Source organism: Bos taurus, chromosome 11 (assembly GCF_002263795.3).
Source record: "Bos taurus isolate L1 Dominette 01449 registration number 42190680 breed Hereford chromosome 11, ARS-UCD2.0, whole genome shotgun sequence".
NCBI classification, from domain to species: Eukaryota; Metazoa; Chordata; class Mammalia; order Artiodactyla; family Bovidae; genus Bos; species Bos taurus.
Window position 1 is genome coordinate 59,861,584 of NC_037338.1, and position 17,971 is coordinate 59,879,554.

The window sequence follows — 17,971 nt, forward strand, 5'->3', positions numbered from 1 at the left end:
AAAACGAACATGAAAATTTCTCTGAAGAGTCATTAAGATCATATTGGGGGTGTTTGCATTTTTTAGCATTTATATTCAGGAAGCTCACACAACTACTGTAAAATCAGCAGTGGAAAGTGTACTTGTCCTAAACTCAATATTTTATTAGTCTGCAAAGCTAACCTTTAGTTTTTCTTTCTTTGGCTTCTTGCTCTTGGAGTGAGTTTCTCTGCTGCAGACAAGTCCTGCATTTGCTTAAAAGCTCTTGCAGAGTTGGAATTAGAGCCGGGTTTAATTGTTTGGGAGTATGTACCGACAGGAGCAAAGCAAGTGCCCGTAAGTCCTACAAAAATCCAAACAGACATTTTACATTCCAAAGCCAACATTTTGACACAGTTAGTAGTTTAAATGCACATGTTTATTACTCTTCCAGGAATCCATCCTGGTTCCTCTGGTACTTTTAGAAGGATGCTAAAACTAGAAAGCCAGTATTATGATACTACTGTCTTTGTATTTCATTGGTTCCAAGTCACTAATACCATTGTTCTTTGCACCACACCACTTGACTGAAGACCTAAACAGTATTTTCTGAAAATGGAAAAAAAAAAATCAGTAATAAAATTTATACAGGAATTTTAAAAGCAAACCCTGAATGATCCATGAACAATTTAGGCCTCATTAATCTAGGACTCAGTTTTCAGAGATACTTGATTTCTGGTAGGTACCACAGGTCGTCTTCATGTAGCGCTATAATCCACCCTGGCCTCTAAGCATTTTGTTACTTAGGAGGCAGGCAGCTGCTGGACGTGTGCCTCACATGCTGGCGGGTGTTTCATTTTTCTGCAACACGGCTTTCATGGAAGTCTATACAAGCAACCAATTCCCCAGCTTTAACTGGCTTTATAGGCAGACTATTGATTTGATTTTCAGTTCCTTATGAGTCACAGGCACTAATAGAAACATCACAAGTAACAGTTTAAAAAATTTGAGCAAGTAAAGGCAATGTCTCCTCTTAGTGGGTTTATTGCCCTTAGCATTTTATGACATTGGCTCATGTCTTAAGGTGACAGAAAGTATGCTACATACATAAAAGGCAGAGGGAACACATTTTCATTTGGTTAGTTTTTCATCATATGTGACTTCTAGAGTTTGAGTAAGTTAAAATTATGTGTATACTAAGGCCAGATTTAGAATTGATGTAATAAGGAGAGTTTGAAAGTACATGACTACTGCTTTGTATAGTTCTTACCCCATTTAAAGCAGCACTTGCTTTGGAAATTTCAACTCTGTTGGTGAAATCAGACTGCAGGTTCTGATATTGATTTATCAAGTTTGTAATAAGGGTGCTGATCAAATTGGCACAGTTAGCTTCAGAAAACACTTGACCTTGAACCTGAAAAAGACGATTGTAAAAAAAAATCTCCAAAAAACCAACATAATGAAAACACAGCCATTAACTAACTGGAAGTAACAAGTTGAGTTTCCAACTTGTGACATACCTTTAGAAGAAAATGTGTCATGAATGTGTAGACAATGTTGTTGTTTAGAAAAGTTCTTTCATCCATTAAGATGCATTTTATATATTCTGCAAAAACAGGATCTTCACACAAAAGCTTGATGCAGTTTTTTGACATAGCAGACTAAAGTGGGGGGAAAAAAGCACTGATTGGTTGAGCACTGAAATAAGTGCAAGTCTTAAATACACTGCTTATGATAGATATACATCCAAAGTCACTTAACATCTTATTGGAAAAACCACTTCCCTTTGGCCATGCCATGCGGCTTGTGGGATCCTAGTTCCCAAATCAGGGATTGAAGCTGGGCCCTCAGCAGTGAAAGCACAGTGTCCTAACCACTAGGCCACCAGGGGAATTCCCAGAAAAGCCACTTTTACTGGGTTGGTCGAAGCGTTCCTTCAGGTTTTCGTGTAAGATGTTATAGAAAAACCTGAACAAAATTTTTGGCCAGCCCAATACTTTAATCTACTCAACTCTTGGTTACAATTATACTCCCAATAACTTAAATGAGTAAGTGTTAAGAAGAGACTTGTAAAAAGTCTGAAAGGCGAAACTGAACAAATACATTTTAAAAGAAACGCAGCCTTATTATCTACCATTGAGTTAATAAGGACTGGAAAAATAAGACAAATGGGATGATGTTTTCAGGGGAAAAGAGATAACCAAACCACCCACAGAGAAAAGATTTTAAGAAATTTTATTCCCTAAAATGAGTTAAAACTTGCACTATATAATGTCATAACAATAGTAATTTGTTTGGTAAATCCCTTTCCCCTACACCTTCATAAATATTGCAATGATAAACAGCAAACCTCTTTTCCTAATTGTCTCACATAGAAATCAGTGGGTCCCAAATAGACATTGTACTAAAATTTGGTTTTCCTGTTTTCAAATGGTCATGGCTCTTAAACACAAGTAGTATGTCTTTAAGTATATTCCCTAGATTATTTATACATGTTTTAATAATAACATCATTTACGTGGAAGAAAAAATGGATTATTTTTTAAAAATAGGACAAAGTTTAGATAATACTGTACATGCATATACTTGTTGTAAGTAAACTGTTTAAGGTCAACCCAAGAAATTAGGAGTCAAGTACAACTGGCACCCAGGTTTTCAGATCCTTGGTGTCAGGAAAATCTGTCTTTCTCTACCAGTAGTAACAGTCTCTGCCTATGATTCCTGCACAGTACAGACGGCTTTTTCTATAGGGCTGCTAGGGGCTTTGGAAGCTTGAGGTGGTCTGACTTTGTTTTAAGGGAAGTTGGGGGCGGGGGGGCATGCTGATGAATTTTGTGGGAAAAAAGCCAAGAGAGTAGTGCAGTGCGGCAGCAGATAAAGCAACAGACAAGCGACAGGCAGTGGCAGAACACAGAAACCAAAGAAAGCAACCACCGAAATAAAGGAGAATGAAAACAGCAGCAGCAAGTGGCAGAGTTGGCGGGGGGAGGCCAGATATCTGTTCCAATTTACTGAATCAACCACTCAGCTCAGAAGTCAACCAGCAAGTTGTTTTCTGTGTGTTTACTATGTAATACTATGCCATATGACTAGCCTATCAAAGATTCCTAGTATAGAAAACAAAATGACATTTCTTTAGGAATACAGATGACTCAGGTAGTCTTTAGACTTGTGAAATTCACAGTTTGGGACAGGGAGGCAGAGAATCAACTATTACAGTACCATGTGACATGTATCCATTAGGAGAGCATACAGCATGCAACAGCCTGGACAAGAGGCTGGACCAGACTCAAAGTATTCTGGGTGCTAAACGTGGGTAAAAGTCCATGCCAAAGGAATCAATCAACTCACATCATCTTCTGGAAATAGGCAACACACTCAGGCAAGAAACTGGAAGTTTTTTTCAGAGTCTAAAGAGTAGGGTCCTTTATGCCTGATCCAAGGATGAGCCAAACCTTAGAATCAATCTGATTTCCTCCTCTTTCCCCACCATTCTTCCTCCACAATTTAACAAGCATTGTTTCGGTGCCCACATTAAGGGGTTGGCTCTTAGACTTAAGATAGGAAGGGTACAGTGTTTGCTGTTCTCAATGAGACTGCTAATAAGAAAACAAGTGCACCAGACTCCAAAAACTGCTCTGAGGTCATAGGTAAGCGAGAGGTAGTGAATAGTCTGCTGAAATGTTTTCTGTTAGAGGTTTTGAAATGGTGGCAAGGAGAAGAAACAGGAGAGGTGAGGAAGACCAAGAAGTGGCACATGGCTTCTTATCCTAATAGCTCCCTGTCTCAGACTTTCACAACTATTTATACTGACCTTTAAATGAGGAATTCAACTAAAAACAGCTTGTGTGAAATATCCTTTGTGATAACAAATGTATGGAAAAAGAAAATTTCACAGGGCGACTAGATGTCCATTGCTTAATAGTTATTTTTTCTATTAACAGTGTCTTACCTACCAAGATTTGAAAACATCCCCAATTTCTAGCTAATTTTCAACCCAGTGTTCCTAAAATTACTGACCACCTGTTTGGAAAAGATGAAACACCAAGTCATCTAAAACTCATTTTCTTTACCTGAGTCTGGCATAGCTCAGTCCAAAGTTTGGGGAACAGTGCAAGATGAAGTGGCAAACCTTCATAGGCAACTAGGACACCTAGTATTTGAAAAGAAACCAGAATAGGTTATAAATTACACTACTGAGATATTAAACTCTGCAGGTACAATAAATAGTATGGCTATTTCTAGTCATAACTGCATATTTTCTATGTTTTAGAAATACGTAAAGTATTTAAAGGGGAAGAATTCATTCCAATGTTTTAACCAGTGAAATAATTTTTAGAGTTCAGTATACTTTGACTTCATTTATCTCCCATACCTCATTCCTAGAAGGACCTTCGACAACTTAAACCAATTCAGGTTTTTGAGAATCAGAATTTTATCTGGGACAATAAAATTTACTGCAAGTGGTTCCAAAGCTTTCTTGGGTTAAGTTACCACTCCGCATATACATGGAATTGCTAGAGTGCAGTGGGGACAAGGGGTACAAGTTCAAACAGGATGTGAAGAAGTAGGAAACACATCATTCTCTCCTCTCTTATCTTGTTTCTCCAAGGATAAGATGAATGCCTTTGTAGTAGATTTAGGTAAATTCTGCTCTAACAGCCCCTAGCCTCGTCCCCAGGACCCTTCGGGTGGATCCCACTTAGCTGCTGTATGTCAGCATCTTACTTGAAACGTCCAAGGTTTTAACTTTTCTTTCTCTTGACTATTCCAGATATCAAATGTTTCATTAAGAAATTAGTTCACCTAGCCCCTGCTATCCTCTCTCTCTCTCAAAACACAGAAGTTGTAATGCCACAGTCAGTCGTAAGTAAATTTTCCATCCTCCAACACTCCCATCCCCCAAGGAAATCATGGAGGAGAAATATAATACAAGTTATCTTCCTACAGTTAAAAAAATTATGAGAAACAGCTCAAGTTAGCAAACATTTTCAGTACAGGGCCAAATAGTAATTACAGGTTCCCCCAATTATGAAACTTTTCATAAGCTGAAACATCAAGTGAAAAAGCAATTTACCTTTTTCCATAAAAGCAAAAATCCCCTTTGCATTTCTTTCAGTTAGCAACAAGAGGTACTAATGAAGGTATTTCATAAAAGTGAAGTGACATAAAGCAAACTTTCAAAAATTTGGGAATACCAGTATTTTAGTCTTTGTAGGCTATTTAACTGTTGCAACTGCTCCATTGACAGCACTAAATGAATGGGTGTGGCTGGTCTTTCAGTAAAATGTTATTTAAGACATTGAAATTTGAGTATTGTGTAATTTTCATGTATATCACAACATACTCAAAATCTCAGAAAAAAATTAAAAATTGTAAAAACTCTTCTTAGCTTGCAGGCAGCTCACTGGTTGTTCAAAACAGGCAGCACACAGGTTACTGTTTGCCAACCTCTGTATTAGACTACGGGTCTGAGAAAATCTCAGAGAAACCAGATCAGTCATTCAGTTTAATCGTCGAAGGATGCCTAGACTCCCTTTTGTGGGAAAGCCTACCTTTTATTTTCCTGTCAAGATTAATTCCATTTTAAAGAACCAAAGAAACTCTCACCTTTCTCCATTATCCTAACCTAATCTGGCTGGGATTGGAGGCATTTGCCAATCATAACATCACAATACACAGAAGCAAACAAAGGCATGTCATCAACACTGATGGCTACAGAGAATAAAATTCCTATGTTCCCATGTTTCAGCATTATAATTATTCATAAAAGTACAGCAGGGATTGGCAATAGGCCCATGGCCCATTTTTTCTGGCCCCTTCACAGAGTCTGCCAACCCCTGAACTAGAGGTTGCCCTGACATAAACCCTCTGTGAAAGCAGGCTTTAACTACAATTTAAGATCCTCTAGACTTTATTCCTATTTTCCACAACTACTAAAAAGCTAGCACTACCACAAAAACAACAGCAAAAAAACAGAGGCCTTCTATGATGTAAGATTGTTTTCAAATAATATTGATTCAAATATGTTTATTTTACAAGTGCAGAATGGAATAAACATACTAACATCTATTGTGCTAGGTAAGTCAGATAATCATATTTAATTTTCTCATCAACTTTGGGAGGTGTTATGTTACCCTCATGTTCCCCACTGTTTTGAATGAGGAAATGAGGCTCAGAGAAATCACTAATCTGCTCAATTTCATCCCCAAAGCCAGTGAGTGATACAGCTGTATCTATCCCAGACTTAGATATCTGAGTCTAAAGCCCACCATCTTTTCAATAATCAGTTTCCCAAGCTTTAGCCATCCATGTATAATTTTCATCACTGTTTTCATATCTGTCCATCTTCTCTGTTTACTTGATAACTGTGCTTTAGATTCATTCAGAGAAGCTAATCCTATGTTGTCCTTGTCCTAGGCAATGTAACATCCAGGACAATCATGCATTTGGTATGAATTACTTACTTTTGTAATACAGTAAGATCTATTTCTTAACATGAAAATTATTTTCTCTGGGCCATCTTGTACATTACATTCTGGAAAACACTGCCACCCACAGTGAGCTAAAGACACCTCTTTCACATCCTAATTCCCTACTGAGCTTGCACCTTTGGAAGGAAGGCCATCCCTTCAAAGCAGGAGCTCAGTTTCTTTCTAGCATTTTCACAAAGCACCAAGGATAAGGTGTATCTAGGCTCTACTAATTTAAGGTAGAGGCCAATGCCATCCTAGTCCACACACTCCTCCTCCAATAGGGGTATCTCACTTACTGGGTGCAAAGCACAGGGAGATGCAATCACCAGCATTCATAGGCACGTTTCCAAGCCTTACCTCAGCAAACAGGATGGGCAGACCTAAAACATACTGGTTCCGGTATTATCACTCATCTTTCTCAATCCTGTGACTTTGGGCATCCTTAACAAGGGTCCTTACTCCACCCCGTTCCCACCCACGAAGGAACCATGTTCAACAATGAAGAGCTATTCCAAATATATTTTTTCCTCAATAGTGGCACCTTATACTGTAGAAGCTGTTGGGTGTGTTATGTAAAAGAAAAATCTTTTAAAGACAGCTTTTGTAGGTAAAATGGTAATACATATGGTTGCTGTGAAGATGAAATATTTTATATGTATATTTACTAGTTAGGGTCTCTGTCCAGCTTTCTATAGGAGTATTTATCCCATTCAAGCATTACTCATGGGAAGTGGGAGCTCTGGCCAATGGATGGAAGCCCACAGCTAATGCTCCACTGCAAGACTGAATCAAGACATCTTAGCCTGAGAATATCACATTTAATTCTTCTAATTCCCCTATTTCTGACTTCATATCCACTAAGCAAACTATTGTTGTTTACTTGGCTTCCCATGCAGGTTACAGGGGAAAATCTGCTAGCCCTACCATGTAACTTTCAGATTGCTATGCTCATTCTTCTTTGTAAATTAACAGACTGGTAACCAAACCCTAAATTATACATATGTCTATTAAACATAATGATTCTATATGACCTCATATAGGTGGATGTGCCCTTGGATGGATAAAAGCTGGCTTCATTCATCCTAAGAAGCCTTTGGGGAAACAGCTAAATGAGCTGTTTCTCCAATAAGTATCACCTTGATATCAAAAAAGCTGAAAGATGATCAACAGTTGTGCTTTCATATTGAATTTTAATGTTTACTTACATACTTACATCAACTATATTAATTTAATTCTAGAAACTTTGAAGATTATGGATGTTCTAGGTATATCATGTTACTTGCAAAAAATATTTTAAACCACCTTTCACTTATTAAAGTATTAAGAAAGCTTTCAAAAACTAATGTCAAGGTGATTTTTGCTTTGTGTCTAAAAATGAAAATTATGAAATCTAGGGATTTGTTTGGAGAAGGCAATAGCACCCCACTCCAGTACTCTTGCCTGGAAAATCCCATGGACGGAGGACCCTGGAAGGCTGCAGTCCGTGAGGTCGCTAAGAGTCAGACGACTGAGCGAATTCACTTTGACTTTTCACTTTCATGCACTGGAGAAGGCAATTGCAACCCACTCCAGTATTCTTGCCTGGAGAATCCCAGAGACGGGGGAACCTGGTGGGCTGCTGTTTATGGGGTCACACAGAGTCGGACACGACTGAAGCGACTTAGCAGCAGCAGGGATTTGTTAGTTTAATTTTACTTGAATATCTTATTAATCTGCATGTGCACTACTAAGGTACCTAAAAAACTCAGTATGATCAGGGTTTGCATTACCCATTTTCTGTTTTGGAAAAAACTTTCCTCAAATGTAAGATCAATGCATGATCATTACAAATAAGTTGTATTTAACCTAGAAAATAAAAGCATCCCATAATTTTATCCTTAGTTAAGAATATAATCCTCTTTTTTAACATGTACTGATCTTCCCCCTTGTTCATAAGAATGTGGTCATATTCTGTATTTTCCAATTTGCTTTTTCATGTGATCCAAAGTTATTTCCTATCATTTTATTTTAAAGACTATATTATACAAATGAACTTAACTAAGCTGCTATTGACAGACATTTGGGTTTTTCCCAGTTTTACCCAATACAAACCAAGTTAAAATAAACATCCTATGTATGTTACCATATATTTAATGAGTAGATTTAGGGTGGATCCCCAGATCTGGTATTGCTTGGGCAAAGGGCATGAACAATCTAAACTTCCTCTCCAAACCAACCCCATTAATAGACCTCCTCTTTGCCAAACTGTAGTATCATCCAAACTTTACCTCATAGTTGGGAGGGTGGGAGTAGAAATAACTGTTTACTTTAATGTTCTTTACCATCTTACTGAATCCTAAAAACTCTTTGTATACTGGTATTCCTAGCCATTTATCTGATAAGAAGGCAAATATTTCACTCATTAGCTGTATGTATTTTAATTCAATTCATGGCATTTTCAACATGTAGTATTTTCAATTTTCATGTAATAAAAAATTTCAATTTCTTATTTATTGTTTCTGGGTTTTGTGTCCTGTTTACATGGTCCTTCAAATCTCAAGACAGTATTCATATGATCCTATGTTTTTTATTTAATATTTCTAGGATTTTATTTTTCACAATTAAATAATCCTCCTAGGATGTATTTTGGTCTAAGGAGCAAAGATGGTATTAAAATCTTGCCTCTCCTCTCCCAGAAAGCTACCCAATATCTCAATACTACGCATTTTCAACTAATCTGGTGTGTCATCTTTATTATCTACCAAATCCTTGTGTATCCTTATGTTTGTTTTGGGGCTGTTTTTCTGCTGTTCCATCCATGTGTTTCCATAGCTGCAATGTATGGTTTTAATCATTAGTTTTAGTCATTCCTTGGGTATTAATGGGGTACTGGTTCCAGAAGCCCCCAATGCTTAAGACCCTTATATAAAATGGTAATACAATGATTACAGTGGAAATTTCAATCCACAGTTGGCCTTCTGAGGATACGGAGGATATTTACATAGGTGCTGCTGTGCTTCATGGCTCAGTTGTGTCTGACCCTTTGCGACCCCACAGACTGTAGCCTGCCAGGCTCCTCTGTCCATGGGGATTCTCCAGGCAAGAATACTGGAGGGGGTTGCCATGCCCTTCTCCAGAGGATCTTCCCGACTCAGGGATAGAACCCAGGTCTCCCACATTGCAGGCATATTCTTTACCCTCCCTCTGAGCCACCAGGGAAGCCTATTTACATGAGAAAGAGGAGAAAATAAACCCATACTTGCTGTTTTTATGTAAAAAAAAAAAAAAAAAGAATAAAATTTTTACATATCAAAATACTGCAGTTTCAGACACACTAGTATTATTTCACTTGGCAATTGGCAGCTTTGTTCATATTCCCTGGATTCTCTCCCAACTTTGTCTCTTCTATCCCCATGCCTGACTGTCCTCACTTCAACAGCACTTCAACCCTCCCCTCTTGTTGCCAAATATAGTTTCTTGAAGAGACTATACAATTAAAACTCCTTAGCAACTCTCTGCTTCCCATCCCAGTTGTTAATGTGGGCTTTGCTTTCTCAAGCTCTCTCATTGCCTCTACCCTGGAAATAGTTATTTCAGCTAGAAGACTGGGACATAATCTCTCCATTTTTAAGAAGCATAAGGAAAGCAATGCTTTTAGTTCTTTGTTTTACTTCATATCCAAAATAATGTCCAATTTTCTTCATTAAGATATAACCATGAAAAATTTCTTTTCCTGCTCAATTTGTTAAAGGTTTCGGTTTATATATATGTAGAGCTGTCCTATGCAATACAGTAGCCACAAGTCACATCTGCTATTTAAAATTCATTTGGTTAAAATAAAAAGTTCAGTTCCTTAATTACATTTCAAGTTCTGAACACACACATGGTCAGTGGCTATCATACTGTGGACGGTGATGCAGTTGGAGAATATTTCCATCCTGCTAGAAAATTCTAAAGAACAGTCCTATGTAGGGAACTAAACACCATGAGCCAGCATAAATGTGCCTCCTGAGTGTTAAGTGATGAGGAGCATAAAGTAAGATGAAAGTTGAGTCAGCTAATGGGATGGCCAGGTATGTGTCCTTTCTTTCCCTCCCTCTCCTATGTTTCCCAGAACTGTCTATTTGTGTTAGTGAAGAAGACAGTCTCACAGGGTGAAACATTCATTATTTCAAGTAGATAAGACAGCTCCTCACTTAACTTTTGGTATAAATCACATGGACACAATTACTAAGAACTTTTCTTGAGGTTAACATCTTTCTAAGTCTTCCTCCTTATCTGGGAGCAAGACTGTCTTATTAGAACTCCTGGGTATTTCCCTACACTTGATCGTTGTCACTGCTAGATTTCAGCTTTTTATAGCCAAGTGCCACAACTCAATTATATAATCATGAAATGGCCGATATGAACATATCCTCATCTGCCCACTCCCCGATCTTCAGCCACATATATAAAAAACTAGCTAATGGTAGCAGGTGGAAGGAACACCCTTTCAAATGTGAAGACATTCTAATCACTTACCAATAAGCTGGTTTTTCTGAAGAGAAATTATCCCTGACAGTTGTTACCACTTCCTTCTTGGATAACAAAATCTAAGGTATGTTCACATCTTTGGCCCTATCTATAATGGATCAAAACCTTTGCCAAAGGAAGGAGGGGGTTGTGACTGAGAAGGAGCACAATACATAACTTTCAAGGTGTTATATTACTTCCAGGAAGTAATATTCTACTTCTTGACCTGGTTGGTGGTTCCATGAGAATTTCACCTCCCATGCTCTTGACACAAAAACTATGGTACAATGGAGAGGATCCTGGGCCATCCCTAAAGGTAATAGACTCATACGACACACAGAGCCTGAGAACTCTGGAGATCTTAAGACAGGGGACATGTGGAGGGCTACATTTCTTCTAAAGACTTATCAGCTAGAAAAAGTCACCCAAAGGGAGCAGTCTTCTAAGAGCTCTCAGCTGCATCCGCAGAGAGACAATATTACATAAAAATAATTCAAGGTTTTCCCCTTTTATAATCCACTGATTTTTTTTTTTCTATTTCTCATATCTTCCTTTTCAAATTCCCCTTCTCACTCATCCCTCTATTTTATGAGACTTACCTCCTAATTTACTCATATATGCACCTCTGCTTCACCCTGGCAAGTCCACTTAGCTTGCTCTTGGTGTTTCCAGCTCCAAAGCACAGCTGGCACTATTGATCTTATCTTATCCTCTAGATCAGGGCTGGGGAAGTCCATCTCTCTAAGTCTGCCTCCCTAAACAGAGCAGTTTTTGGTTTTTAAATTCTGCTGGGCAGATGGAGGAGGACTTGGGCTTCTATGTACAAAAGTGATGAGCCTATTCCACACTCCTTTATAAGCCAGCTGAAACTCTGGGCAGAACTATTCAATGGAAACCAGTAAGTTGGTGTTTTCTTAAAAAAATAAAAATGTTCCCAAGAATAATTAATATTTTTCAACATTCACTTTAAAAAAGAAAAAAAGGATTGGCTCATTTTTTTCCTCCCCTTCCTAAATGGCTAGGGGCTTAAAATAATTCAGTGGAATTTACTGCTCATCTTTTATACTTACTCAGCTTAACTAATGTTTCAGTAAATTTTTCACAGTTGATTGCAACTCGGCATAATAGATGGATGAATTGATGATAAGAAAAGAAGTAGTCTAGCAGCATACGATCATAAACGTCATCTTTGCCCTGAAGGTTAAAGATGATAAAATGGTTGCACTTAAATTGTATAATAAATTAAAGAGCATATTTTGTGCAAATGTAATAAATTTAACTAAAAAGCTGATTAAATATTTAAATTCTATAAGAACCTAGTTTTAAATTCCAAGTTTCTATTAATGTTATTAAGATCTTAATTGTCACAAGTTTATTTTCAGTGTGCAAATGTTATCAGTTAAAATTACCCCTTATTTCTATATACTTTAATAAAGTAAAACTACTGTAGGATTTTAAAATGTGACACTTGAGTTCTACAGACATATCATCAAGAAGAGTGAATTAAATTTGATTTTTGAAATAAATTTCAGATTATTTCTGAAATGGTTTCTACTGTATTAACTATTTTAAATATTTTATTTAATACAAACTTCTTAAATGCATTTAAGATCCAAAGATAGTGGGCAAGAGAGAATGTGAATAAAGTGGGTGAGGAAAGATAAATTAGTGAAAAAACTGTTTATAAAGTCTTAGAACTAAGATAAATTATCCTGTGTCGATGTTCCCTCTCTCTATAATTTAGAATTAGCTCTATTTTAGAATAAGTATTAGAGAACCAGAATCAGGCTACAAACGATGATAAATTCATCAATCAGTGATAATTAGGCTTAGGTCAAAGAATTATAATTAAAGGGCAGTAAAAGGAGTCATTGATTATATGGTGAAATATAAACAGTAGTCAGTACCTAACTTGACCTTTCAGATTTAGATACATGACCCATTTACAATTTAGCCTAGTGACAAATACTAATGAGACTTTCTGTTAGGATATTTTTTGAAGGGCAAAAAAAACTTACTACTTGTGCTTATTATTGATTTTGCAAATATTCAACCAACATTTCAGAGCAGGAAAAAGTCCAAATGAGTCTAATCTCCTTAGGATCCAGAAAATGGTCATTTAAATCTAATATATTCATAATGGCCAGAGGGGAAGTTCTAAATTACTGTGTACTAGAGAAACATGGTTTTCCTGGCATCCCAACATACCTTACTGGTTTCCACCATTGTGGGCAAGAGGCACATATTGAGTTCAGGGCGCGGAGGCCGAATATTGCTTTTCCCTCCTATTAGCTTGATATTTTCTCGACAAGGGAAATAAGGTCCAAGAGACACTAAGACATTAAAAGTGTACAATAAGAATAAATGGAAAAAATAAATCTCCATGTTTCAGTGTGCAGAAAGATTAAATGCCAACCATGTCAAGTACTGTGCTAGATGAATACATACTTGGTATATTACTGTGATGATAAGTACAATGGTTGTGCTGTAGAAATGGAACCAGAGTATGAAGAAAGTCATGGGGACTCAAAAGCACAAGTTCCTTGAGGACATCTGAAAATAAAAACACAATGTTGGCATTAAAAACTGGAGTGTGGACCTGCTATCTTCAAATTCACCAGTCCTACTGGAGTAATTGATGGTAGTGTGGCAGCTAACAAGTTTTAATGAGTCTCACACTGTCTGAGCTCTCAGCCCCAGGACAAACTGTCTGATGCTTAACCAAAAATGGATCCACAGAGTTATTAACCACAACAGGGCATCATTAAGAAACCGAAGTTTAAAACTTAAAAGAAGCATCAGGGACAAGTACAATGGAGGAAATATTTAATGCACACTGATTATGTTTCTTCATAAAATCAACCAAAGCAAGGTTTGAAATTCTTTGGATCTGCGAATCCTTCATCAACTTTGAAGTAACCTTCTCTTCTTGATGGAGCAGTACAGGCCAATAATTCTACAGAACATCAGGCGACCTGCCAAGATTAACTGCTCATATATATCTACCATTTTGAGAAACTATAAACAAATAGCTACAGTCTCTAAAGATGACTTAAATGGCTTATGACAGTAAAAAAACAAATGCAGTATGAATTTAAACCAAGGGTTTCCTTTAATAGATATAAATTATCATTTTATTATAAATATGCAATTAATAAAAAGCTAAAATACTCAGGAGTCCAAGAACAGCTACTAGGAAGTATCTCTAGACAAAAAGACTCACTGAAATAATCACCCCAACTCTTTACAACGTCAGTTCTAATCTGTAAACATCTGCATGATTCTACACTGTTTATATAGATTGGAAGATTTCAGAGCTGGAAGAGATCTAACCTTAGGTCAGCATGCCCAGATATATGAAGTGACCTGGCGTATGATGACATAGTTAATTACTGATATGTTAAGAAACAGAATTCTATTTTCTTAAGAGTCTGCTGGCCAGTGTAAGTCACTCATAAAAAGTACAAATGTCTTCCAAACTCTACAGAACTAACATTACATCTTATATATACACACATACACACACACAGGATCCCATAAAAATGTTCTTCCATTAGGCTTTTACACAGGTTTATTTTCCAGGTAACTTACCTATACAGGCATTTCTAAGTTCTGGAGGGCTATAGGAATTAAGAAGAGTTAACAGTTTATGGGCAAATTCAATTCGCTCCTGCCACTGGATTAACGCTTGCTTCACGTCTGGAAACACAAAAGCATACGTAAATATGCCATCTGAAGTCAAACTTCTTCACAATTATTTTCCGTTGTAAACTACAGAATGCTAAGACTAAAACATTCAAATTTATTACATAAACATCTTTAGTGAAAGCTAAGTGATTATTTTTATAAGATAGCTACTATTGTTAAACTTGCTAGATTTCTTAAAACACATATTTTAGTGATTGTATGTCCCATTTTCTAGAAATTCACATACATTTCAAAGTTTATATGATTTTTACAGGGACACAAGAGGTAACTGTTTTATAGTTATTTCTCTTGAAAATAAATGATCTAATCTAAGCCATGGAAGTTTCCAGCTGGAGAACCTTCACAAATACTCATGTTGTTACTGTGCCTGGAAATATTTTCCAGTCTCCTAAATCTTTTTTTTTTTTTAATATTTTATTGGAGGATAATTGCTTTACAATATTGGGCTGGTTCCTGCCATACATCAACATGAATCAGCCACTAGCATGCTTGCCTATTTTTAAGGCACGAATAAAGAAAATAAACAAGAACATTCCAGCTTTACATCAGGAGGTCACAAACATTTTCCTAATGGTTAGCTAACATTAGCCTTGTAAAGACAAATTCTCTGAAGCATGTGGTTTAAAAAGTCTTATTTCACTCTTTAATTGTTAAACTAATAAAAATAAGTAGGATTAAGCAAACCTTTTCTCTGAAGATATGGGCGTGTAGACTTCAAAACTGAAAGGAATATTGACAGAAGTTCTACTAAGTCTCCAGTCACATGGCAAGCTGTGGCTTCATGATACATCATGTGCAGTGTGTTGAAAGACTACAAGTGATTAAAAAAAATAAAAACTTCATTCCACTTTTACTTTATGGAGCCACAAAATTATACCACTCATCCTCTATGACATGTTTTCAGACTCAGACTATGAGTGTGCCTATGTGCACAAAGCAAATGTATCTGCTTTCTACCTGCAAGTCAAAGACCCCCATTCAGCTCTTTTAAAGCACAGAACAGACCTCACTCTCAGAGTCTGATATTTTGTGTTTACATTTTACTTTGAACAAATAATTTATTTAATTAGACATTTACGGGGGAGGGGGTGGTGGTTTACTGTTTGCTCTAAGTACACATTTCTAAGACTGCAAGTTTCAAAGATTACAAAGCAGCAGTAACAACAGGAAGACTGGGGAGAACAGGCTACTGTTTTAACTAACTTTCCAGAGTTTCTATCAAAGACAACGGTGAAACTGCTGTCAGTCATAGTAGGTCTAAAATAGTAGCAGTAAAATGGTAGGTCTAAAAGAGGTAAAAGAACTCCAAAGGTAAAATTCCTTTAATCATATTGGCTTGTTAAATCTTTTGATTCCTTTAACTGTACTAGCTAATGAAACCCTTGGTTTCTATTTCATTGTACACCAATGCATCATCTTCCTAATCTTGTCAAATCAGTTCACCATGGCCTATAAACTACTCACAATTCACAGGTGAAAATTCATAACCTAGAATCTGTGACAGTACATAATCTGAACAATGTACTCATGTGACATTTAATGTGTTAGTTGTGAGGACAGAAATCATGACTATCTTGTTCACTGCTATATCCCCCGTGCCTAGCACAATGCCTGACAGAGTAGACATTCAAACAGCTGTTGAAGAATTAAGTTCTCATTACTCTTCTTCACAAACTTTTGTTTTAGCCAGACAGACTTTGCTTTTGTTGAATACAACCAATACTTTCTTACCTTTGTGTTGATTAAATCATTTACGTTAATCCTTTTCTATTTTGTCTCTGCAGGTTCACATTCTTCAAAGCAGAGTTTCATATACTGTATCCTTATTCTATAATACCATCAACTGAAAAAACTATCCTACCTTTTAATTTTCATAGTGCCCTTGGTATGTACTCTTTAACCTTATCTCCATTGTTAGACTAAAGGGTACGATGCACCTCCGTAGACTTAAAATCATCGTAAGAGTTGTGGATGTTCAGTAATTATGGGAAGAATGAACAGTTGATTTTTAACCACCTATAGCAGCCTCACTAGGTTCCTCTAATGAGGAACGCACATAAGCGCACTCTTGAGAAACTGTGTCAATTAAATCCTACAAATTTCATTCATTTCTAGTCCTACAAATGAAATGAATGTATGTAATTGTTATGGAAAAAGAAAACAGCATGCTTAGTACCATGATGTAGTTATTCTTAGAGTATAAAGTAGCATTTACTGATTTGCATATTTAAAATCCAGACACCTATAATAAACTCTAAATATACACAAAAAAAGTTTTGGTGAGAACATTAAATTGGAATAAATCTATAGTAAAACACAATAAAGCATTTACCTCAGTCATCAGGATTAACCCTCGATTAAATACAACAAGAAGTCTGTCTTCATCAGATTCTAATAGTATTCTGAAGGCACTAGAAAAATACATAAAGTCCAGTTTGAGAACTCTGAATCAGAACAGAACACTTACGTGGTTGGCGGGTGGGGTGGGGGTTGGGGGGTCGGAGAATAAGTAAACTGTCATTTTGGTTCTCTACTTTCTTACCTAGAAAAAAGACAGCTACATCTAGGTCTTAGTAATTTAATAAAAAGATAATATTTAAAAAGAAATCTTCAATGCAACCTGGGCGGGGGACCCCAAAACTTCTGTTGGCGCTGAAAATAATCTACATAATAATCATCCATAAGTAGGTTCATTACTCTTATTAACAGACTTTCACTATCAGTACTGGAAACTGCTATTATACAGTACAGTCGGAAATTCTATTTTAGTGAGATGTTTTTCTTTCCTTTTTAAAAACAGTTATCAGGAAAACTCCAAATTTTCTTTTGAAAATAAGCTTTTAAGTAGCAAATCTTGGGAAAACAATGTTTCCAAATTAATGCTAAAATTTTGAAAGTTTCTTCAAAGAGTCTTGGCAAGTGCAGTTAATTTGATCTTACGTACTAACAAAGATTCAAATTTTAAGGTTTTCTGAAGAAGATAACCTTATCTATTGTGGGTTGATTACCTTAAGATTCCACAGTGTTCAAGAGAGTACTGCCAAAAAAATGTGTGTCTAATAAAAGACATCAGTCCCAAGTCTCAGATGCAATACACAGAAAAGAAGTTAATCTAGACTTTATTTCTACAGTTAAAGGGAATTAAGTGTAATTTGTAGCAGTTCCTTTATAGCTATTCAGTAATTTCTGAGCTCTGAACAATTAACATCTTTACAGATGATATTTTGTTATTTTGGCTAATTCCTATAGTTAAAAAAGATAGATCTGGGCTAAATAAAAGAGAAGTATCTTAACAGTGAAACTTATTCAGAGATGGAGTAAGCTATCTAGAGGCCTCTA

General features: G+C 36.5%; 1 protein-coding gene across 6 annotated transcripts in view; it reads right to left on the bottom strand.

Annotated features, from left to right (window-relative positions):
- USP34 (ubiquitin specific peptidase 34) overlaps positions 1–17,971 on the bottom strand; it is a 241,283-nt gene that overhangs the window by 1,773 nt on the left and 221,539 nt on the right. For 3 of the 6 annotated variants that reach the window (XM_059891776.1, XM_059891777.1, XM_015473499.3), the window contains 10 exons: positions 16,965–17,043; positions 15,317–15,443; positions 14,516–14,623; positions 13,373–13,477; positions 13,133–13,257; positions 11,995–12,118; positions 4,031–4,110; positions 1,479–1,619; positions 1,229–1,372; positions 163–322 (listed from right to left, as the gene is read on the bottom strand). In XM_059891776.1, coding sequence (XP_059747759.1) covers positions 163–322; positions 1,229–1,372; positions 1,479–1,619; positions 4,031–4,110; positions 11,995–12,118; positions 13,133–13,257; positions 13,373–13,477; positions 14,516–14,623; positions 15,317–15,443; positions 16,965–17,043 — 1,193 coding nt within the window. Of the gene's footprint in view, positions 1–162; positions 323–1,228; positions 1,373–1,478; positions 1,620–4,030; positions 4,111–11,994; positions 12,119–13,132; positions 13,258–13,372; positions 13,478–14,515; positions 14,624–15,316; positions 15,444–16,964; positions 17,044–17,971 lie in introns of those variants that run through there. The other 3 variants (XM_059891779.1, XM_059891778.1, XR_009496463.1) reach the window with 2 other exon arrangements.